The 24,479-nt window shown below is 43.9% G+C and overlaps 1 protein-coding gene across 1 annotated transcript in view; it reads left to right on the top strand.

Moving 5' to 3' along the window:
• The window catches only part of LOC118379657 (1-phosphatidylinositol 4,5-bisphosphate phosphodiesterase eta-1-like), a 182,999-nt gene that overhangs the window by 29,453 nt on the left and 129,067 nt on the right, over positions 1–24,479 (top strand). The window contains exon 2 of the mRNA XM_052468514.1: positions 4,956–5,067. Coding sequence (XP_052324474.1) covers positions 4,989–5,067 — 79 coding nt within the window. The 5' untranslated portion in view covers positions 4,956–4,988. The remainder of the gene's footprint in view (positions 1–4,955; positions 5,068–24,479) is intronic.

The following is a 24,479-nucleotide window of genomic DNA, read 5'->3' on the forward strand; positions in this document are numbered from 1 at the left end:
CTTCAGATGAAGGTTTAATATCTATATATATCTCCATATTCCCATTCATTTGTATGGGTTACCTTCAGATGAAGGTTTAATATCTATATATATCTCCATATTCCCATTCATTTGTATGGGTTACCTTCAGATGAAGGTTTAATATCTATATATATCTCCATATTCCCATTCATTTGTATGGGTTACCTTCAGATGAAGGTTTAATATCTATATATATCTCCATATTCCCATTCATTTGTATGGGTTACCTTCAGACAGATAAGTCCTGTGACACTTGTGGGCCTTCAGAATGAGAGGACATCCACTCTTTATGACACAACCTTCAGAATGAGAGGACAACTGGTAGGACTGCATTTATTTACAAGGCAGGTTTTCACACTATCCCGTTGGACAGGAAGTAGAAGATTGTGTTCCCCTGGGCTAGGTGCCTTCCCATGTCTGAGTGGGTGGCTTGGGTTACGGAAGGGAGAGGAAATGAGGGGAGGAGAGGAGAGGCATGTTCACATTACTACAGCATGACTACACATTCATACCCATTAATACCCCCCTGGGCCAAGCCACCGTGGATCTCAGCAACAGCCATTCTCTGTCTAGTTACAGATTCAGTACAGAGTATATGTGGAAGATTTATATTGGCTTCCTATACGAGATCTGACAATGCTATTTGTCTTTATGGAAGAGAGGAGAGAGAGCCAGGCAACATTTCACTGTTTCATCTATGTGCTCGTATAAATGTAATTTATTTTTCACATTTGATCAGTGTTTGGATGTCAAAGTTGTACAGTCTACAGGGATAGATATTCTGATATTGTAGGGGCTATATTAGATACATCTTAATGAACCCTTGCAAACGAAGAACCATACAGTATATGTGTTTTTATAAATTCTGATATTGGCCAAAAACTAGCCTAATTATAAAGCTATGATAAGTGGTGTGAATAGCAAACAAACAAAATGTCTTCTATCATAAAACTCAAATCAAATCAAATGGTATTTCTCCCACACTTCATAAACAACAGGTGTAGACTAACAGTGAAATGCTGACTGATGGGCCCTTCCCCGCGATACAGAGAGAACAATAGAGAAATAATAGAACAATAATAACAGGTAATAATAAATACACAATGAGTCATGATAACTTGGCTGTATACAGGAGGTACCAGTACTAGTCATCTTCACATGTTTACCATATCAGAATAAACACACAGAGGTCAAATGTGTCTGGGAGTCATGAGCAACCTCCTGTCTCATCCCTGTCATGTCTCTGTCACAGTGGAGCAGTTAAATAGGGCAGTGACCTCTTACCTTCAACCCCAGTCCAGTCCAGACCACCCCTAATCTCCTGCTACTTTAGACTGGCTCACCTATAAACTGGCTCGCCTATAGACTGGCTCGCCTATAGACTGGCTCGCCTATAGACTGGCTCACCTATAGACTGGCTCACCTATAGACTGGCTCGCCTATAGATTGGCTCGCCTATAGACTGGATCACCTATAGACTGGCTCGCCTATAGACTAGCTCACCTATAGACTGGTTCACCTATAGACGGGCTCACTTATATAGTGCTCAAGCTCCCGTTCTGTCAGTCCCCTCCCACCTCTAACCCCAGTCCAGACCAGCTCCCGTTCTGTCAGTCCCCTCCCACCTCCAACTCCAGTCCAGACCAGCTCCCGTTCTGTCAGTCCCCTCCCACCTCCAACCCCAGTCCAGACCAGCTCCCGTTCTGTCAGTCCCCTCCCACCTCCAACTCCAGTCCAGACCAGCTCCCGTTCTGTCAGTCCCCTCCCACGCCCAACCCCAGTCTAGACCAGCTCCCGTTGTGTCAGTCCCCTCCCACCTCCAACCCCAGTCCAGACCAGCTCCCGTTCTGTCAGTCCCCTCCCTCCTCCAATCCCAGTCCAGACCACCCCTAATCTCCTGCTACTTTAGACTGGCTCACCTATAAACTGGCTCGCCTATAGACTGGCTCGCCTATAGACTGGCTCACTTATATAGTGCTCAAGCTCCCGTTCTGTCAGTCCCCTCCCACCTCCAACCCCAGTCCAGACCAGCTCCCGTTCTGTCAGTCCCCTCCAACTCCAGTCCAGACCAGCTCCCGTTCTGTCAGTCCCCTCCCACCTCCAACTCCAGTCCAGACCAGCTCCCGTTCTGTCAGTCCCCTCCCATGCCCAACCCCAGTCCAGACCAGCTCCCGTTGTGTCAGTCCCCTCCCACCTCCAACCCCAGTCTAGACCAGCTCCCGTTCTGTCAGTCCCCTCCCACCTCCAACCCCAGTCCAGACCAGCTCCCGTTCTGTCAGTCCCCTCCCACCTCCAACCCCAGTCCAGACCAGCTCCCGTTCTGTCAGTCCCCTCCCACCTCCAACCCCAGTCCAGACCAGCTCCCGTTCTGTCAGTCCCCTCCCACCTCCAACCCCAGTCCAGACCAGCTCCCGTTCTGTCAGTCCCCTCCCACCTCCAACCCCAGTCCAGACCAGCTCCCGTTCTGTCAGTCCCCTCCCACCTCCAACCCCAGTCCAGACCAGCTCCCGTTCTGTCAGTCCCCTCCCTCCTCCAACCCCAGTCCAGACCAGCTCCCGTTCTGTCAGTCCCCTCCCACCTCCAACCCCAGTCCAGACCAGCTCCCGTTCTGTCAGTCCCCTCCCACCTCCAACCCCAGTCCAGACCAGCTCCCGTTCTGTCAGTCCCCTCCCACCTCCAACCCCAGTCCAGACCAGCTCCCGTTCTGTCAGTCCCCTCCCACCTCCAACCCCAGTCCAGACCAGCTCCCGTTCTGTCAGTCCCCTCCCTCCTCCAACCCAAGTCCAGACCAGCTCCCGTTCTGTCAGTCCCCTCCCTCCTCCAACCCCAGTCCAGACCAGCTCCCGTTCTATCAGTCCCCTCCCACCTCCAACCCCAGTCCAGACCAGCTCCCGTTCTGTCAGTCCCCTCCCTCCTCCAACCCCAGTCCAGACCAGCTCCCGTTCTGTCAGTCCCCTCCCTCCTCCAACCCAAGTCCAGACCAGCTCCCGTTCTGTCAGTCCCCTCCCACCTCCAACCTCAGTCCAGACCAGCTCCCGTTCTATCAGTCCCCTCCCTCCTCCAACCCCAGTCCAGACCAGCTTCCGTTCTGTCAGTCCCCTCCCACCTCCAACCCCAGTCCAGACCATTTTTTAAAAATAATGTTGAATTCTGTTTTAATGCCTGGATTCCGTGAGGACTTCAATTATCATATTTGGACCAGAATGAGGTTCTCCACTACCTATTCTTCCTTCATCGGAAGTTTTCATAAATTAATCTGCAGATAATTGCCAGAAACATAGGTCTCAGCCAGTGCCCTAAGTAAATTGGAGGGCCAAATGAACGGCTTTCTCACCAATACGATTTGGTACGTTACACTGACTGACAAGACAAGAGTCACTCACTTTAGCGTCACTGTGTGGCAAGCCCCGACATCGTACAAAAGGGAATCTAGGAAATCTGTCACGCCCTGGTCTTAGTATTCTGTGTTTTCTTTATTATTTTGGTTAGGCCAGTGTGTGACATGGGTTTATTTTGTGGTGTGTTTTTGTATTGGGGTTTTAGTAGGTATTGGGATTGTGGCTTTAGTAGGGTTGTCTAGGAAAGTCTATGGTTGCCTGAGGCGGTTCTCAATCTGAGGCAGGTGATTATCGTTGTCTCTGATTGGGAACCATATTTAGGCAGCCATATTCTTTGAGTGTTTGGTGGGTGATTGTTCCTCTCTCTGTGTTTTGTTGTCACCAGATAGGCTTTCACGTTACTTTTGTATTGTTTGTTTTTCATCATTATTAAACATGTATGAAAATTACCACGCTGCATTTTGGTCCGACTCTCCTTCGACGGAAGAAAACCGTAGACAAAATCTTTTGGTTGACTTGTCCCGAAGCGATACCATGGACATATAAACCCGTTGCATGAATTATGAACGGGATATAGAAGATTGACTTTATTCAGTCAGTTCAACACCTTTTATAAACTAGTCAACACTTGCTGTTCAGTTGTCACTCTACACACAGTTAATAGCCTAGTTCTACTATGTGCCACAACTCTGTGTGGCTGGCTATGTGATGAATGTGTCAGAAAACAATGATTAGTTGTGGATTTTGACTCTTTGATACCACTTACATTCCATGCGACATGCAAACAATTAATAAATAGGAGAAGTGTGAAAAACCCAACAGCGTTGCAATTCTTGACACATTCAAACCGGTGCCACTGGTACCTACCACCATACCCCGTTCGAAGGCACTTCTGCCCACATATCTAACCTTAATTCTCTCCTCTATCTCCCCTCAGCTTTCATATCCCCTTCTCCCTATCATGTCTCCCCCCCCCCCACTCTAACACACTGTTTTTCCATTGCTCCCCTTAACCCTCAGTCCTTTCCCCTCTCTCTTCTCATCTTTCCTCTCCTCTCCTCTTCTTTGTTTTCCCATCTGTTCCTGGTCCGTCTCCCTGTGATTTACAGCCTCTGTCTACATAGTTCAGGAGAGGCTCCTGACAGGCTGGGGTGTCTGGTGTCAGCTGACCTGAGAGGAGGAGTCTGTCTAGACCAGAGTTCAGGGCTGGTAGTTCTTACTTTAGGCTCTTTGAGTTGAAAGTGGTATTTCATTCTAAATGCTGTTGTGCGTCATCACACCACACCTAGAGATGTCACGTCTGTGGTATCTGATTCCACACAAAGAAATATCAGTGACTCAAGAGCATGCTACACCAGTTGAATCAATCACTCAGATTTTATAGAGCCCTTTTTACATGAGCAGTTGTCACAAAGTGCTTTACAGAGACCCAGGCTAAACCCCCCAAAGAGCATGCAATGCGGAGGCAGAAGCACAGTTGCTCGGAGAAACTCCCTAGAAGACAGGAACCAAGGAAGAAACCTAGATAGAAAGCTTAGGCCTATGGTGATCTGTATTGTGTCCCACTGAGTCTCAGTCTTTTCTCCTCTTACACAGGCATCCCATTGCACCCTCCATTATCCATCCATCATGAGTTCCCGGGTTGTGAACAGGAAAGGAGGGCTGCGGTACTGCCACCACTTCCTCACAGACAACAGCATCTTTCATGGTGAGTGTCTCTCACACACACGCACACGCACACACGCACACACACACACACACACACACACACACACACACACACACACACACACACACACACACACACACACACACACACACACACACACACACACACACACACACACACACACACACACACACACACACACACACACACACACACACACACACACACACACACACACACACACACACATGTGAATTATTATGTGCATAATGATTCATGGCTATGTTTGTAGGGGTTGATACATTTTTCTTTAGGGCAAATCAAGTCATACATTTTAGTGGAAATTACAAACTTTAGAAGCCTTTTTAAACCTCGAAGACATTTCCTGCATTTCTCTGCGACAACAGAGTGATCATATTAAGAGAGATTACGTGGGTGATGGCAAAACATTTATTTATTAAATTGTATTTAACTTGATGGAACACAAGGGGGCGATATGTCTCAGCTGTTGCAGCACTGCAGTTCATTCTGCAATACTATAACGCATTACACGGAGCCCAAGAGTCATCACCAACCATCATCACTAAGACAGGAAAACACTAAATGGCACAACATGACAATTCACCAACTAATGTAACAAACCCTGCAGCACCATTGGGAGCATAAAAATGACAACATGCAGGGGCGTCTGTGTATTAGAGGAGAGCGTTTGTGACACACTTTGGTTATTACAGAGAGCCACAGGTGGCCCTCACAGTGGAATAATTAGGTTATGATCTAGCTATGATCTAGTTTGCATAGGAAGACAGCTCACCGATGAGGGAGCGGGGTGTGTGTGTTTACATTGACAGGTAAGGTTGCTTTAATGGTGGGGGTTTGACTTTGGTCGTTGAACTATTCGAGGGAAAAGCATTGTCTGCTGGTTGTCACGTCTCATGCCCATCAGTTGATTATCATGGATTAGCTGGACGTCCTTTAAGTTAGTCTGGTCTGAATAGATGTTGAAAGGTCTGATGAAGACTGGTACAGCTGAACATTTGCTGCTCAGAGAAACATCCCCACTGCATTTACTCCTACTTCAGGTAAGTGACTATGAAAAGAATACTGAAAGACATTCTGTCTTCAAGGGTTATAGAGGGGGCACCAGGGAACGTTTTCAAACAGAAGAGACACATTGATCTGCAGAGACAGACAGACAGGCAGACGTAGTACCTAATACAGAGACAGACAGACAGGCAGACGTAGTACCTAATACACAGACAGACAGACAGACAGACGTAGTACCTAATACAGAGACAGACAGGCAGACCTAGTACCTAATACAGAGACAGACAGACAGGCAGACAGACAGACAGACAGACAGACGTTACCTAATACAGAGACAGACAGACAGGCAGACAGACAGACAGACAGACAGACGTCCTAATACAGAGACAGACAGACAGACAGACAGACAGACAGACAGACAGACGTAGTACCTAATACAGAGACAGACAGACAGACAGGCAGACGTAGTACCTAATACAGAGACAGACAGACAGGCAGACGTAGTACCTAATACACAGACAGACAGACAGACAGACAGACAGACAGACAGACAGACAGACGTACCTAATACAGAGACAGACAGACATAGTACCTAATACAGACAGACAGACAGACAGACAGACGAGTACCTAATACAGAGACAGACAGACAGACAGACAGACAGACAGACAGACAGACAGACGTAGTACCTAATACAGAGACAGACAGACAGGCAGACAGACAGACAGACAGACAGACGTAGACAGACAGACAGACAGACAGAGACAGACAGACAGACAGACGTTACCTTCAGAGACAGACAGACAGACAGACAGACAGACACCTTACAGAGACAGACAGGCAGACCTAGTACCTAATACAGAGACAGACAGACAGACAGACAGACAGACAGACAGACAGACGTAGTACCTAATACAGAGATAGACAGACAGAGACAGACCTAGACAGACAGACAGACAGACAGACAGACAGACAGACAGACGTAGTACCTAATACACAGACAGACAGACAGACAGACGTAGTACCTAATACAGAGACAGACAGGCAGACCTAGTACCTAATACAGAGACAGACAGACAGGCAGACGTAGTACCTAATACAGAGACAGACAGACAGGCAGACGTAGTACCTAATACAGAGACAGACAGACATACATAATACCTGCTGCAGAGACAGACAGACTACTTGCTGCAGAGACATACAGACAGACAGACAGTGTACATGGCGCTGATTACTCTTCAACATGGCGCCGACAGAGATGGCCGCCTCGCTTTGCGTTCTTAGGAAACTATGCAGTATTTTTTTCTTTAGGTATTTTTTTTTACACTGTTACCCCAATCTTAAGTCTTGTTACATACAGCCGGGAGGAACTATTGGATGTAAGAGAAACATCAACTTACCAACCAGGAATTTTTTATTTGACCTTTATTTAACTAGGCAAGTTGGTTAAGAACAAATTCTTATTTTCAATGACGGCCTAGGAACAGTGGGTTAACTGCCTGTTCAGGGAAAGAATAACAGATTTGTACCTTGTCAGCTCGGGGGTTTGAACTTGCAAACTTCCGGTTACTAGTCCAACGCTCTAACCACTAGGCTACCCTGCCGCCCCAATACGACTTTCCCGAAGCGGACCCTCTGTTTGGACCACCACCCAGGACAATGGATCGGATCCCAGTAGGCGACCCAAAACAACGGTGCAGAAGGAGCAGACCTGTCCAGGGACTGCGGTAGAAAATTAGCCTGCAGGCTAAAACCATTACTTTTACTGAAATGTTGATTAATGTGCACTGTCCCTGTAAAAATAAAATAAACTCAAACTCAAACGGAGGGGTCTTCTGGTCAGGCTCCGTAGACGGGCACATCGCTAACCGCCCCCGAGTATACTACTCACCAATGTCCAGTCTCTTGACAACAAGAGAGACATCAGAGATTGTAACATTCTCTGTTTCACGGAAACATGGCTCACTTGGGATACGTTATCAGAGTCGGTACAGCCACCCGGTTGCTTCACGCATCGAGCAGACAGAAACAAACATCTCTCTGGTAAGAAGAAGGGCGATGGTGTATGCCTTATGATTAACGAGTCATGGTGTGATCATAACAACATACAGGAACTTAAATCCTTTTGTTCACCTGACCTAGAATTTCTTACAATCAAATGCCGACCGCATTATCTACGAAGAGAATTCTCTTCGATTATAATCACAGCCGTGTATATCCTCCCCAAGCAGACACCTCGACAGTCCTGAAAGAACTTCATTGGACTCGTTGTAAACTGGAAACCACATATCCTGAAGCTGCATTTATTGTATCTGTGGATTTTAACAAAGCTAATCTGAAAACAAGGCTCCCTAAATTTTATCAGCATATCAAATGCGCAACTCGGGCTGGCAGCATTCTGGATCATTAATGCTCTAACTTCTGCGACGCATACAAAGCCCTCCTTCGCCCTCTTTCAGCAAATCTGACCACGACTCCATTTTGTTGCTCCCAGCTTATAGACAGAAACTTAAACAGGAAACGCCTGTGCTCAGGTCTGTTCAATGCTGGTTCGACCAATCTGATTCCACGCTTCAAGGTGCTTTGATCACGTGGACTGGGATATGTTTCCGGATAGCCTCAGACAACAATATTGATGTATACGCTGATTCAGTGAGCGAGTTTATTAGCAAGTGCATCGGTGATGTTGTACCCACGGTGACTATTAAAACCTTCCCCAACCAGAAACCGTGGATTGATGGCAGCAAAACCAGCCCCGTCATGGACACCGACATCTTGCTCCCAGACAAACTAAACAACTTCTTTGCTCGCTTTGAGGATAATACAGTGCCACTGACATGACCTGCTACCAAAACCTGTGGGCTCTCCTTCACCGCAGCCAACGTGAGTAAAACTTTTAAACGTGTTAACCATTGCAAGGCTGCCGGCCCAGACGGCATCCCTAGCCACGTCCTCAGAGCATGTGCAGACCAGCTGGCTGGTGTGAAGTGCTTTGAGAGACTAGTCAAGGATCATATGACTTCCACAATACCTTCCCTAGACCAACTCCAATTTGCTTACCGCCCCAATAGGTCCACAGACGACACAATCACACTGCACACTGCCCTAACCCATCTGTACAAGAGGAACACCTATGTAAGAATGTTGTTCATAGATTACAGCTCAGCATTTAACACCATAGTACACTCCAAACTCATCATTAAGCTGGACTTTCTGATGGGTTGCCCCCAGGTGGTGAGGGTAGGAAACAACATCTTCACCCCGCTGATTATCAAAAGAGGGTATGTTCTCAGCCCTCTTCTGTACTCTCTGTTCACCCATGACTGCGTGGCCATGCACGCCTCCAACTCAATCATCAAGTTTGCAGACGACACTACAGTGGTAGGCTTGATTACCAACAATGACGAGACGGCCTACTGCGAGGACATGAGGGCCCTCGGAGTGTGGTGTCAGGAAAATAACCTCACATTCAACGTAAACAAAACAAAGGAGATGATCATGGAGTTCAGGAAACAGCAGAGGGAGCACCTCCCTATCCACATCGACAGGATAGTAGTGGAGACGGTGGAAAGTTTTAAGTTCCTCGGCGTGCACATCACAGACAAACTGAAATGGTCCACCCACACAGACAGCATAGTGAAGAAGGCGCAACAGTGCCTCTTCAAACTCAGGAGGCTGAAGAAATTTGGCTTGTCACCGAAAACGCTCAAACTTTTACATATGCACATTTGAGAGAACCCTGTCAGGCTGTATCACTGCCTGGTACGGCAACTGCTCCGCCCACAACCGTAAGGCTCTCCAGAGGATGGTGTGGTCTGCACTACGCATCACCGTGGGCAAACTTCCTGCCCTCCAGGACACCTACAGCACCCTATGTCACAGGAAGGTCAAAAAGATCATCAAGGACAACAACCACCCGAGCCACTGCCTGTTCACCCCACTATCAAATCAAATGTATTTATATAGCCCTTCGTACATCAGCTGATATCTCAAAGTGCTGTACAGAAACCCAGCCTAATACCCCAAACAGCAAGCAATGCAGGTGTAGAAGCACGGTGGCTAGGAAAAACTCCCTAGAAAGGCCAAAACCTAGGAAGAAACCTAGAGAGGAACCAGGCTATGTGCGGTGGCCAGTCCTCTTCTGGCTGTGCCGGGTGGAGATTATAACAGAACATGGCCAAGATGTTCAAATGTTCATAAATGACCAGCATGGTCGAATAATAATAAGGCAGAACAGTTGAAACTGGGGCAGCAGCACGGTCAGGTGGACTGGGGACAGCAAGGAGTCATCATGTCAGGTAGTCCTGGGGCACGGTCCTAGGGCTCAGGTCCTCCGAGAGAGAGAAAGAAAGAGAGAATTAGAGAGAGCATATGTGGGGTGGCCAGTCCTCTTCTGGCTGTGCCGGGTGGAGATTATAACAGAACATGGCCAAGATGTTCAAATGTTCATAAATGACCAGCATGGTCGAATAATAATAAGGCAGAACAGTTGAAACTGGAGCTATCATCCAGAAGGCGAGGTCAGTACAGGTGTATCAAAGCTGGGACCGAGAGACTGAAAACCATCTTCTATCTCAAGGCCACCAGACTGTTAAACAGCCATCACTAACATTGAGTGGCTGCTGCCAACATACTGACTCAAATCTCTAGCCACTTTAATAATACAAAATTGGATGTAATAAATGTATCACTAGTCACTTTAAACAATGCAACATTATATAATGTTTGCATACCCTACATTACTCATCTCATATGTATATACTATATTTTATACCATCTACTGCACCTTGCCTATGCCGCACGGCCATCGCTCATCCATATTCTCATTCCTTTACACTTGTATGTATAAGGTTGTTGTTGTGAAATGGTTAGATTACTTGTTAGATATTACTGCACGTCAGAACTAGAAGCACAAGCATTTCACTACACTCACATTAACATCTGCTATAACCATGTGTTTGGGACCAATCCAATTTGATTTGATGCAGAGACAGACGCCTGTCCTCTGGGCTGTAACACACCACTTCCACTGAGATACAGCTGGTCTATTACTATGGGCGACTGTCTGTCTGTTTGTGTGTATGTGTGTTTTTTATTCATTTCATTTTTTTTGAACATCAGACTTGGCAGAGCATCAGTGTAATTTGGCCCTGAGACTTAAAGTCTTTATGGCCCTCATGCCGGAGATGGATGGACCTGCCGCAGAATGAGAGGAGAGAGGAGAACATACACACACACAGTGAATGGAGAACAAGAAGGGGGCCGATAGACATGGCAGCTCTGCTCCTAACTCCTAAGCAACTTTGCAGTATTTTGTTTTTTTTGTTGTAATGTTATTTCTTACATTATTAGCCCAGAATGTTTTTGTGTTATTACATACAGCCGGGAATAACTGTTGGATATCAGAGAGCGGCGGTAACCAGCATTACGACCAGGAATACAACTTTCTCTAATTGGATCCTTTGTTCGTATCCCCCAAGGCAATTGAATTTATCCCAGAGGCTGCTTCAAAACGCCGCCTGCGGGGAAGAGGTATTCTGAGTGGAATTTTAGTCAGGCTCAGGAGGCGTGCACACCATCCACCGCCTCCGAGTATATTACTCACTAATGTTCAGTACCTGGACAATAAAGTAGACAAGCTCAGGGTGAGGATCTACTTCCAGAAAGACATCAGGGATTGTAACATACTCTGTTTCATGGAATCATGGCTCTCTGGGATATACTGTCCCCGTCCATACAGCCAGCTGGGTTCTCAGTACATCACACAGACAGGACTTAAAAAACTCTCAGAGAAGAAGAAAGGTGGTGGTGTATGTTTCATGATTAACTCCTTATAGTGTGATTGTGATAAAATACAACAACTCAAGTCCTTTTTTTCACCCAACCTAGAATACCTCACAATCAAATGCCGACCGTATTACCTCCCAAGAGAATTATCTTTGGTTATAGTCACAGCCGTTTATATTCCCCCTCAAGCCGATACCACAATAGCCCTCAAAGAACTACACTAAACTTTGTGCAAACTGGAAACCACATATCCTGAGGCCGCATTTGTTGTAGCTGTGGAATTTAACGAAGCAAATTCGAGGAAAATTTTACCTAAGTTCTATCAACACATTGACTGTAGTACTCGCGCAGCAAAAACACTCGACCACTGCTACTCCAACTTCCGGGATGCCTACAAGACCCTCCCCTGCCCTCCCTTCGGAAAATCAGATCCCGACTCCATCCTTCTCCTCCCTTCCTATAGGCAGAAACTCAAACAGGAAATACCCATGCTAACGTCTATTCAATGCTGGTCTGACCAATCGGAATACATGCTTCAAGATTGTTTTGATAACGCAGACTGGGATATGTTCTGGATAGCCTCTGAGAATAACATTGACGTATACACAGACACGGTGACTGAGTTCATCAGGAAGTGTAAAGGCCTTGTTATTCCCATTATGACTATTAAAACCTACTCAAACCAAAAACCATGGATAGATGGCAGCATTTGTGCAAAACTGAAAGTGCATTTAACCTCGGCAAGGTGACTGGGAATATGCTCTAATACAAACAGTGTAGTTATTCCCTCTGTAAGGCAATCAAACAGGCAAAACGTCAGTACAGAGACAAAGTGGAGTCGCAATTTAATGGCTCAGACACGAGACGTATGTGGCAGGGTCAACAGACAATCACGGATTGCAAAGGGAAAAGCAGCCACGTTAAGGACACCGATATCTTGCTCCCGGACAAGCTAAACACCTTTTTCTGCCACTTTGAGAATAACACAATGCCACTGACGCGGCCCGCTCCCAAGGACTGTGGGCCCTTGTTCTCCGTGGCCCACGTGAGTACCATTTAAGCATATTAACCCTCGCAGGGCTGCAAGCCCAGACACCTAGCCGTGTCCTCAAAGCATTCGCAGACCAGCTGGCTGGTGTGTTTATGGACATCTTTCCCTCCCTATCCCAGTCTGCTGTCCCCACTTCCTTCAAGATGTCCACCATTGAAAGCAAAGGTAACTGAACTAAATTACTATCACCCCATAGCACTCACTTCTGTTATCGTGAAGTGCTTTGAGAGGCTAGTTAAGGATCATATCACCTCCAACTTATGTGGCACCCTAGACCCACTTCAATTTCCATACCTCCCCAATAGATCTACAGACGATGCAATCTCCATCGCAATGCACACTGCCCTATCCCATCTGGACAAGTGTAATACCTATGTAAGAATGCTGTTCATTGACTGCAGTTCATCCTTCAACACCATATTACCCTCCAAGCTCATCATTAAGCTTGTGGCCCTGGGTCTGAACCCACCCTGTGCAACTGGGTCCTGGACTTCCCGATGGGCCACCCCCAGGTGGTAAAGGTAGGAAACAACACCTTCACTTCGCTGATCCTCAACACAGGGAAACCACAAGGGTGCGTGCTCAGCCCCCTCCTGTACTCCCTGTTTACCCATTTTCTACGTGGCCACACACGCCACCAACTCTATCATCAAATTTGCAGACAACACAACAGTAGTAGGCCTGATTGTCAACAATTGTTTTTGAAATCAGTGGACAGCTAGTGAAAAATGCTCTCTTGCAGGAGCTGCATAGTGCGAATCCAAGCCTATGGGAATAAAAGTGTGGCTTTTATTGCTCAGTCTAATTCATGTTGATAAAAAAAAATGCATCCATAGGCCTAATGGACACATGCTCAAACTCGCACACTGTTGATAGACTTAAAGGGGAACTCTGTAGTTACTGCATCCATTATATATATTAACGTAAAGATATAATTGAATCGTATTATTATATGTAGTAGAAAGCGATGGGTTAGAAGAAGCCTACATAACCAATCCATAAAGTAAAATACAACATCCAGATATGGCCAGCTATGTGAACTTTAACAGTGATTAATTCTCCAATAGATGTCATTCAATTGGTAACATACATTTTTGTCTTCTTCTAATGCCTCTTAAGGGGAAAGTAATCTAAAAGTAACTGCATTTAATCAGATTACATTACTGAGTTTGGGTAATCCAAAAGTTACATAACGGATTACAATTTTGGACAGGTAACTAACTAGTAACTGTAACAGATTACCTTTAGAAAGTAACCTACCCAACCCTGGTGACCAATAGAATTTGATTTGATTTGACCTGCCGCAGACTGAGTGGAAAGAGGAGAACATACACACACAGACCTGACTCTTCTCCTCTATATTATCCTCTGCCATCTACCCATCTATCCTCTCAACTCTCAGTCCAGAGTGTGAATTATACTGTGACCTTCAGGGGTTCTCTATTTCTTTCCCACAGGACCTTCTACGGGAAGAAAAAACATCCTAATAGTGAAGACATGTCATTTAACGATAAAAAAATGTTTTCATTATCTTTTAATTTTAACACAACCATTCATGGTGTTTTCATCTTATTGTCAACAAATTAAGAGTAGGCTACATGAGCATGTTTGTCCACATAAATCCAGCATCATAACAGTACGCTGGGCACTCGTGCCATTTGAGACACACACAGTTTAAGTAGACCGAAAGTGACACATCTTTTAAAAAAAGTCAAGGCCTGAGTTAACTGTACTGAACAAAAATATAAACGCAACATGTAAAGTTTTGGTCCCTTGTTTCATGAGCTGAAATAAAAGATTCCAGAAATGTTCCACATACGCAAAAAGTTTATTTCTCTCAAATGTTGTGTACAAATGTGTTTACATCCCTGTTAGTGAGCATTTCTCCTTTGCCAAGATAATACGTACACGTGACATGTGTGGCATATAAAGAAGCTGATGAAACAGCATGATCATTACACAGGTGCACCTTGTGCTGGGGACAATAAAAGGCCACTCTAAAATGTGCAGTTTTGTCACATAACACAATGCCACAGATGTCTCAAGTTTTGATGGAGCTTTGCAATTGGCATGCTGAGTAATGTCCACCCGAGCTGTTGCCAGAGAATTTAATGTTCATGTCTCAACCATAAATGTTATTTTAGAGAATATGGCATTACGTCCGACCGGCCTCACAACCGCAGACCACGTGGATAAACGCCAGCCCAGGACCTCCACATCCAGAAACACGCCAGCCCAGGACCTCCACATCCAGAAACACGCCAGCCCAGGACCTCCACATCCAGAAACACGCCAGCCCAGGACCTCCACATCCAGAAACACGCCAGCCCAGGACCTCCACATCCAGAAACACGCCAGCCCAGGACCTCCACATCCAGAAACACGCCAGCCCAGGACCTCCACATCCGGCTTCTTCACCTTCAGGATTGTCTGAGACCAGCCACTCTGTTGAAGCTGTGGGTTTACATAACCGAAGATTTTCTGCACAAACGATCAGAAATGGTGCTTTTCACGGATAAGTCCCGGGTTTCAACTTTACCGGGCAGATAGCAGACAGTGTGTATGGCGTCGTGTGGGCGAGCGGTTTGCTGATGTCAACGTTATGAACCCAATGGTGGTGGTGGGATTATGGTATGGGCAGGCAAGCTAAGGACAACGAACACGATTGCATTTCATCGATGGCTATTTGAATGCAGAGATACCGTGATGAGATCCTGAGGCCCGTTGTCGTGTCACTTCTGCCGCCATCACCTCATCTCATCTGCGTGGCTTGTCGCAACGATCTTCACCAGGGTCTTGACCTGACTGCAGTTCGGTGACATGTAACCGACTTCAGTGGGTAAATGCTTTTGACGGCCACTGGCACGCTGGAGAAGTGTGCTCTTTATGGATGAATCCTGGTTTCAACTGTACCGACAGATGACAGACTGTGTATGTATGGCGTTGTGTGGGACAACATTTCCTAATATCAATGTTGTGAACAGAGTGCCCCATGGTGGCGGAGATGTTATGCTATAAGCATAAGCATAAGCTAAGCTACGGACAACAAAACACAATTGCATTTCATCGATGGCAATTTGAATTCCAAAAGATACTGTGACGGGATCCTGAGGCCCATTATCGTGCCTTTCATCTTGTTTCAGCATGATAATGCATGGCTCCATGTCGCAACGATCTGTCCCAGTTCTTCAATGGCCCACATACTTACCAGACATGTAACCCATTGAGTATGTTTGGGATACTCTGGATCTTTGTGTACGACAGCGTGTTCCAGTTCCCACCAATATCCAGCTACTTCACACAGCCATTGAAGAGGAGTGGGACAACATTCCACAGGATACAATCAACAGCCTGATCAACTCTATGTGAAGGAGATGTGTCGCGCTGCATGAGGAAAATGATCGTCACACCAGATACTGACAGGTTTTCGGATCTATTTATTTTCAATTGAGTGATTTCCTTTTATGAACTATAACTCAGTAAAATATTTTAAATTGTTGCATTTATTTTCATTTTTATACCATCTTTGATGGGATTGTCTCGGGAATGGGATGAAAAGTGCAGCCACATGGAAAAATGGTAAATGTTTAAACCATGACACAGAGGTGGGGGTGTTTGTTTAATTTGGAATCATCTCTTATTCAAATATTGACTACTGTAGCAGTACAAATTGCATTTGAAACAAATAGCAGCAGAATTATTAAACTAGCATTATTTATTTGTTGCATTTAGGTAGACTCATGTCTCATTTAGGTAGACTCATGTCTCATTTAGGTAGACTCATATCTCATTTAGGTAGACTCATGTCTCATTTAGGTAGACTCATGTCTCATTTAGGTAGACTCATATCTCATTTAGGTAGACTCATGTCTCATTTAGGTAGACTCATGTCTCATTTAGGTAGACTCATATCTCATTTAGGTAGACTCATGTCTCATTTAGGTAGACTCATGTCTCATTTAGGTAGACTCATGTCTCATTTAGGTAGACTCATGTCTCATTTAGGTAGACTCATGTCTCATTTAGGTAGACTCATGTCTCATTTAGATAGACTCATGTCTCATTTAGGTAGACTCATGTCTCATTTAGGTAGACTCATGTCTCATTTAGGTAGACTCATGTCTCATTTAGGTAGACTCATGTCTCATTTAGGTAGACTCATGTCTCATTTAGGTAGACTCATGTCTCATTTAGGTAGACTCATATCTCATTTAGGTAGACTCATGTCTCATTTAAGTAGACTCATGTCTCATTTAGGTAGACTCATGTCTCATTTAGGTAGACTCATGTCTCATTTAGGTAGACTCATGTCTCGTTCAGGTAGACTCATGTCTCATTTAGGTAGACTCATGTCTCATTTAAGTAGACTCATGTCTCGTTCAGGGGTTCTGAGACCCCCCTGGGTCCCCTATAGTTCACACTCTGTCTGTCCCTCCCTCCAATTTTATCTCCTTTTCCCCTCTCCTGTCCTCTCCTGTCCTGTCCTCTCCTGTCCTCTCCTCTCCTCTCCTCTCCTCTCCTCTCCTCTCCTCTCCTCTCCTCTCCTCTCCTCTCCTCTCCTCTCCTCTCCTCTCCTCTCCTCTCCTCTCCTCTCCTCTCCTGTCCTGTCCTGTCCTGTCCTCTCCTGTCTTCTCCTCTCCCCCTCATCCCTTCTTTCTGTGGATGAAAGAGTGGCTGATGGTTTGTATTGTGTGTTAATCAGAGGGTTAGTGGAATGGAGGAAAGAATAGAAGGGAGAAAGCTCCTGTGATCAGGCTTGGGGGAGACACGGAGCATTTGACATCTAAATCAACGTAGGCAACAAGCGTAAAGTCCCCCCACACACACACACACACACACACACACACACACACACACACACACACACACACTCTGCTGGAGGGTGATGACTAAGTCGCTCTGGATAAGAGCGTCTGCTAAATGACTTAAATGTAAATGTAAATACATGTGGGTGGGCTGTGAAGAGATGGGCCTCTTTGTACTTCCAGACGGCTATTGACCTTTGAAGACATCTACTGGGAAGTCCATAAATACAGGCACATCTGTGTGTGTTTTGTCTGTGTATCTGTGCTGGGATGCCCATCAATACAGGCCCGTGTGTGTGCTGGTGTGCCCATCAATACAGGCCCGTGTGTGTGCTGGTGTGTGTCTGTGTGTGTGTGTGTGGGGGTGTGTGTGTGTGGGGGTGTACATGTGTGTGTGTGGGTGTGTGTGTGTGTGTGTGTGTGTGTGTGTGTGTGTGTGTGTGTGTGTGTGTGTGTGTGTGTGTGTGTGTGTGTGGGGGTGTGTGTGCGCACATACATACGTACGTACATACTTATGCATGTATGTATCTCAGACCTATATTTCATTAGGGACATGACTGAGAGTGGAAAACATCATCCAATGGGCCTAACATGAGACCATCTGTGAGGGAGGAAGAACATCCCTTCCCTTCCCTATATATAGTGGTGGGAAAAGGACCCAATTTTCATACTTGAGTAAAAGTAAAGATAACTTAATAGAAAATGACTCAAGTAAAAGTGAAAGTCTCCCGGTGAAATACTACTTGAGTAAAAAGTCTAAAAGTATTTGGTTTTAAATATACTTAAGTATCAGAAGTATTTTATTTTATTTAAGGATAGCCAGGGACACACTACAACACGCAGACATCATTTTCAAACGAAGTGTGTGTGTGTATGGGTGTGTGATTCCGCCAGATCAGAGGTAGTTGGGATGGCCGGGGATGTTCTCTTGATAAATGCGTGAATTTAACAATTGTCCTGTCCTGCTAAGAATTCAAAATGTAATGAGCACTTTTGGGTGCCAGAGAAAATGATTGTAGTAAAAAGTACATTATTTTCTTTAGGAATGTAGTGAAGGAAAAGTAGTCAAAAATAAGAATAGTAAAGTACAGACACCTCAAAAAACGACTTAAGTAGTACTTTAAAGCATTTTTACTTGAGTACTTTACACCACTGCCTATGCGGTACAGTATGAAACAATACTTGTATTGGTTTTATAAGTATTTGTTATGCATTTTGGCAGTATTTTTACAGATTTGTTTACCAAATGATAGGTTTGCCTATCGATAGATTGTCTTCTTTGTCATATATGTATTTGTCATGTTGATTTATCAAAATATTATTTGTGTTCCTCGTTGATAAACCTACATCGCCTATGGAGTTTAATTGTAATGTTTGTTTAGATGTTTAGTGTCTCCCTGCACATGAATAGGCAAAGGTGAGCTCCTTTTCCTGGCCTTCCTTGACTGCAGAATATGATCAGACTTGTGCTGCGTTCTTAACCAAGTGGGAAGTTGGTAATTACCAGTTGTGATGTCGTAAATACCAGTTGGATTCATTCACATGCTTTGAACTCTTTGAGAAATGCCGATTGGCTAATGGCCAACAGGCTGAGTCAACAATACACTAAAAGGACAGCTACTGTGTTAAGTTTGGCCAACAGGCTGAGTCAACAATACACTAAAAGGACAGCTACTGTGTTAAGTTTGGCCAACAGGCTGAGTCAACAATACACTAAAAGGACAGCTACTGTGTTAAGTTTGGCCAACAGGCTGAGTCAACAATACACTAAAAGGACAGGACAGCTGACAACAATGTGTTAAGTTTGGCCAACAGGCTGAGTCAACCATACACTAAAAGGACAGCTACTGTGTTAACAGGCTGAGTCAACAATACACTAAAAGGCAGCTAACAGGCTGAGTCAACAATACACTAAAAGGACAGCTACTGTGTTAAGTTTGGCCAACAGGCTGAGTCAACAATACACTAAAAGGACAGCTGACTACACTAAAAGTGTTTAAGTTTGGCCAACAGGCTGAGTCAACAATACACTAAAAGGACAGCTACTGTGTTAAGATTGGCCAACAGGCTGAGTCAACAATACACTAAAAGGACAGCTACTGTGTTAAGTTTGGCCAACAGGCTGAGTCAACAATACACTAAAAGGACAGCTACTGTGTTAAGTTTGGCCAACAGGCTGAGTCAACAATACACTAAAAGGACAGCTACTGTGTTAAGTTTGGCCAACAGGCTGAGTCAACAATACACTAAAAGGACAGCTACTGTGTTAAGTTTGGCCAACAGGCTGAGTCAACAATACACTAAAAGGACAGCTACTGTGTTAAGTTTGGCCAACAGGCTGAGTCAACAATACACTAAAAGGACAGCTACTGGACAGCTACTGTGTTAAGTTTGGCCAACAGGCTGAGTCAACAATACACTAAAAGGACAGCTACTGTGTTAAGTTTGGCCAACAGGCTGAGTCAACAATACACTAAAAGGACAACTACTGTGTTAAGTTTGGCCAACAGGCTGAGTCAACAATACACTAAAAGGACAGCTACTGTGTTAAGTTTGGCCAACAGGCTGAGTCAACAATACACTAAAAGGACAGCTACTGTGTTAAGTTTGGCCAACAGGCTGAGTCAAAATACACTAAAAGGACAGCTACTGTGTTAAGTTTGGCCAACAGGCTGAGTCAACAATACACTAAAAGGACAGCTACTGGACAGCTACTGTTAAGTTTGGCCAACAGGCTGAGTCAACAATACACTAAAAGGACAGCTACTGTGTTAAGTTTGGCCAACAGGCTGAGTCAACAAAAGGACACACTAAAACAGGACAGCTACTGTGTTAAGTTTGGCCAACAGGCTGAGTCAACAATACACTAAAAGGACAGCTACTGTGTTAAGTTTGGCCAACAGGCTGAGTCAACAATACACTAAAAGGACAGCTACTGTGTTAAGTTTGGCCAACAGGCTGAGTCAACAATACACTAAAAGGACAGCTACTGTGTTAAGTTTGGCCAACAGGCTAAGTCAACAATACACTAAAAGGACAGCTACTGTGTTAAGTTTGGCCAACAGGCTGAGTCAACAATACACTAAAAGGACAGCTACTGTGTTAAGTTTGGCCAACAGGCTGAGTCAACAATACACTAAAAGGACAGCTACTGTGTTAAGTTTGGCCAACAGGCTGAGTCAACAATACACTAAAAGGACAAATACTGTGTTAAGTTTGGCCAACAGGCTGAGTCAACAATACACTAAAAGGACAGCGACTGTGTTAAGTTTGGCCAACAGGCTGAGTCAACAATACACTAAAAGGACAGCTACTGTGTTAAGTTTGGCCAACAGGCTGAGTCAACAATACACTAAAAGGACAACTACTGTGTTAAGTTTGGCCAACAGGCTGAGTCAACAATACACTAAAAGGACAACTACTGTGTTAAGATTGGCCAACAAATTATAGTGTTCATCAACCAGATTTATATATATTGATTTTTATAAATAATGTTTTGTCATCAACAGAAAAGTATTTGGTCGTGGTTTCTATGTCTACATGTCAATGAAGAAAGCATTATATCACATTCAAATGTTTTCATTCCATTTTAAATCGGAGCAATCTGGATATTACTTTTTTCAAAAGCTGTAGAACTGGCAGTGATCAAGTTCAACATGTTCACATGAACAGTAAAAACCGACAGGACACTTAATTTACAATAACATTCCCAGTAACGGCTAGAGAAAAGTTTTTCTTGCTATGACTGTGACTATGACTATGCTGTTGTTTATCTACTTTAGTTGAATGCATTGACTGTAAGTCACTCTGCATAAGAGTGTCCGCTAAATTACCAAAAATGTCAAAATTGCAAAGCATGCCTGTTATGATTCTAATGAGTTCTGCCCCCAAACAAGACCACATTTGATTGGTCTGGACCGGACCAAATCTGAACAAATCATAGACGCCCATGTTTCACAAGTTTGGACAGTACAGTATAGTACAGTACAGTACAGTACAGTATAGTACAGTAGAGTACAGTAGAGTACAGTACAGTAGAGTACAGTACAGTATAGTACAGTAGAGTACAGTACAGTAGAGTACAGTACAGTAGAGTACAGTAGAGTACAGTAGAGTATAGTACAGTAGAGTATAGTATAGTAATTATATGGACTATAGTATGGTACAGTAGAGTACAGTACAGTATAGTACAGTAGAGTACAGTAGAGTATAGTACAGTAGAGTATAGTATGGTATATGGACTATAGTATGGTACAGTAGAGTACAGTAGAGTACAGTACAGTATAGTACAGTAGAGTATAGTATAGTACAGTACAGTACATTATAGTACAGTTGAGCATAGTACAGTAGAGCACAGTACAATAAAGTACAGTAAAGTACAGTATAGTACAGTACAGTAGAGTATAGAAGAGTATAGTACAGTAGAGCATAGTACAGGACAGTATAGTACACTAAAGTATAGTACATTATAGTATAGTAGAGTACAGTATAGTACAGTACAGTACAGTAAAATATAGTACGGTATAGTGCAGTATAGTACAGTACAGTAGAGTACAATAAAGTATAGTGTAGTAGAGTACAGTATAGTACAGCAGAGTACAGTAAAGTATAGTACAGTACATTGTAGTACAGTTGAGCTTAGTACAGTAGAGCACAGTACAGTAAAGTACAGTATAGTACAGTAAAGTATAGTACAGTGGAGTATAGTAGAGTACAGTACAGTACAGAATAGTACAGTATAGTACAGTAGAGTACAGTACACTAAAGTATAGTACATTATAGTACAGTAGAGTACAGTATAGTACAGTACAGTATAGTACGGTATAGTGCAGTATAGTACAGTAGAGTATAGTACATTATAGAGTATAGTACATTATAGTACAGTAGAGTATAGTACAATAAAGTACAGTACAGTAAAGTATAGTACAGTATAGTAAAGTAGAGTACAGTACAGTAGAGTACAGTACACTAAAGTATAGTACATTATAGTACAGTAGAGTATAGTATAGTACAGTAGAGCACAGTATAGTACAGTAGAGTATAGTATGGCATATGGACTATAGTATGGTACAGTAGAGTACAGTAGAGTACAGTACAGTACAGTATAGTACAGTAGAGTATAGTATAGTATAGTATAGTAAAGTATAGTACAGTACAGTACATTATAGTACAGTTGAGCATAGTACAGTAGAGCACAGTACAATAAAGTACAGTAAAGTACAGTATATGTAATGGTGTTCTTCGTTTGTAGAAAGAGAGTCGGACCGAAATGCAGCGTGGTGGTTACTCATGACTTTAATGAAAAAAACGATACATGAAATAACTATACAAATACAAAAACAACAAACGGAACGTGAAATCTAATTACAGCCTATCTGGTGAACACTACACAGAGACAGGAACAATCACCCACAAAATACACAGTGAAACCCAGGCTACCTAAATACGGTTCCCCATCAGAGACAACGAGAATCACCTGACTCTGATTGAGAACCGCCTCAGGCAGCCAAGCCCATACAACACCCCAACTCAGCCGCAATCCCAATACCTACAAAACCCCCAATACGAAACACAACATTAAACCCATATCACACCCTGGCCTGACCAAATATAGAACGAAACACAAAACACTATGACCAAGGCGTGACAGTATAGTACAGTACGGTAGAGTATAGTACAGTGGAGTATAGAAGAGTATAGTACAGTAGAGCATAGTACAGTACAGTATAGTACACTAAAGTATAGTACATTATAGTACAGTAGAGTACAGTATAGTACAGTATAGTACAGTACAGTAAAGTATAGTACGGTATAGTACAGTAGAGTATAATAAAGTATAGTGCAGTAGAGTACAGTATAGTACAGCAGAGTACAGTACAGTAAAGTATAGTACAGTACATTGTAGTACAGTTGAGCATAGTACAGTAGAGCACAGTACAGTAAAGTACAGTATAGTACAGTAGAGTATAGTACAGTGGAGTATAGTAGAGTATAGTACAGAGTACAGTACATGATAGTACAGTACATGATAGTACAGTACATTATAGTACAGTACAGTATAGTACAGTACATTATAGTACAGTAGAGTACAGTATAGTACAGTAGAGTACAGTATAGTACAGTATAGTACAGTAGAGTATAGTACATTATAGAGTATAGTGCATTATAGTACAGTAGAGTATAATACAATAAAGTATAGTGCAGTAGAGTACAGTATAGTACAGCAGAGTACAGTACAGTAAAGTATAGTACAGTATAGTACAGCGCAGTATAGTACAGTAGAGTATAGTATAGTACAGTACAGTATCGTGCAGTGGAGTATAGTAAAGTACAGTATAGTACGGTAGAGTACAGTACAGTAGAGGGCAGTTGAGTTGAGTTGATTTGAGTTGAGTTCAGTAGAGAACAGTAGGGTACAGTACAATATAGCACAATATGCTGTACTGTATTGTACTCTACTGTACTCTATTGTACTCTACTATATTGTACTGTACGATACTGTACTGTACTGTACTGTACTGTACTGTACTGTGCTATGCTGTGCTGTCCAAACTTGTGAAACATTAACATCTATAATTGGTTCGTATTTGGTCATATCTTAAATCAAGGCCACACCGGACCAGATGTCTGTGGAAAAAGAAATCAAGGCCGGACCTAACCAGATGTCTGTGGAAAAAGAAATCAAGGCCGGACCGGACCAGATGTCTGTGGAAAAAGAAATCAAGGCCGGACCGGACCAGATGTCTGTTGAAAAAGAAATC

The sequence above is a fragment of the Oncorhynchus keta genome, chromosome 18 (assembly GCF_023373465.1).
Source record: "Oncorhynchus keta strain PuntledgeMale-10-30-2019 chromosome 18, Oket_V2, whole genome shotgun sequence".
Taxonomy (NCBI): Eukaryota; Metazoa; Chordata; class Actinopteri; order Salmoniformes; family Salmonidae; genus Oncorhynchus; species Oncorhynchus keta.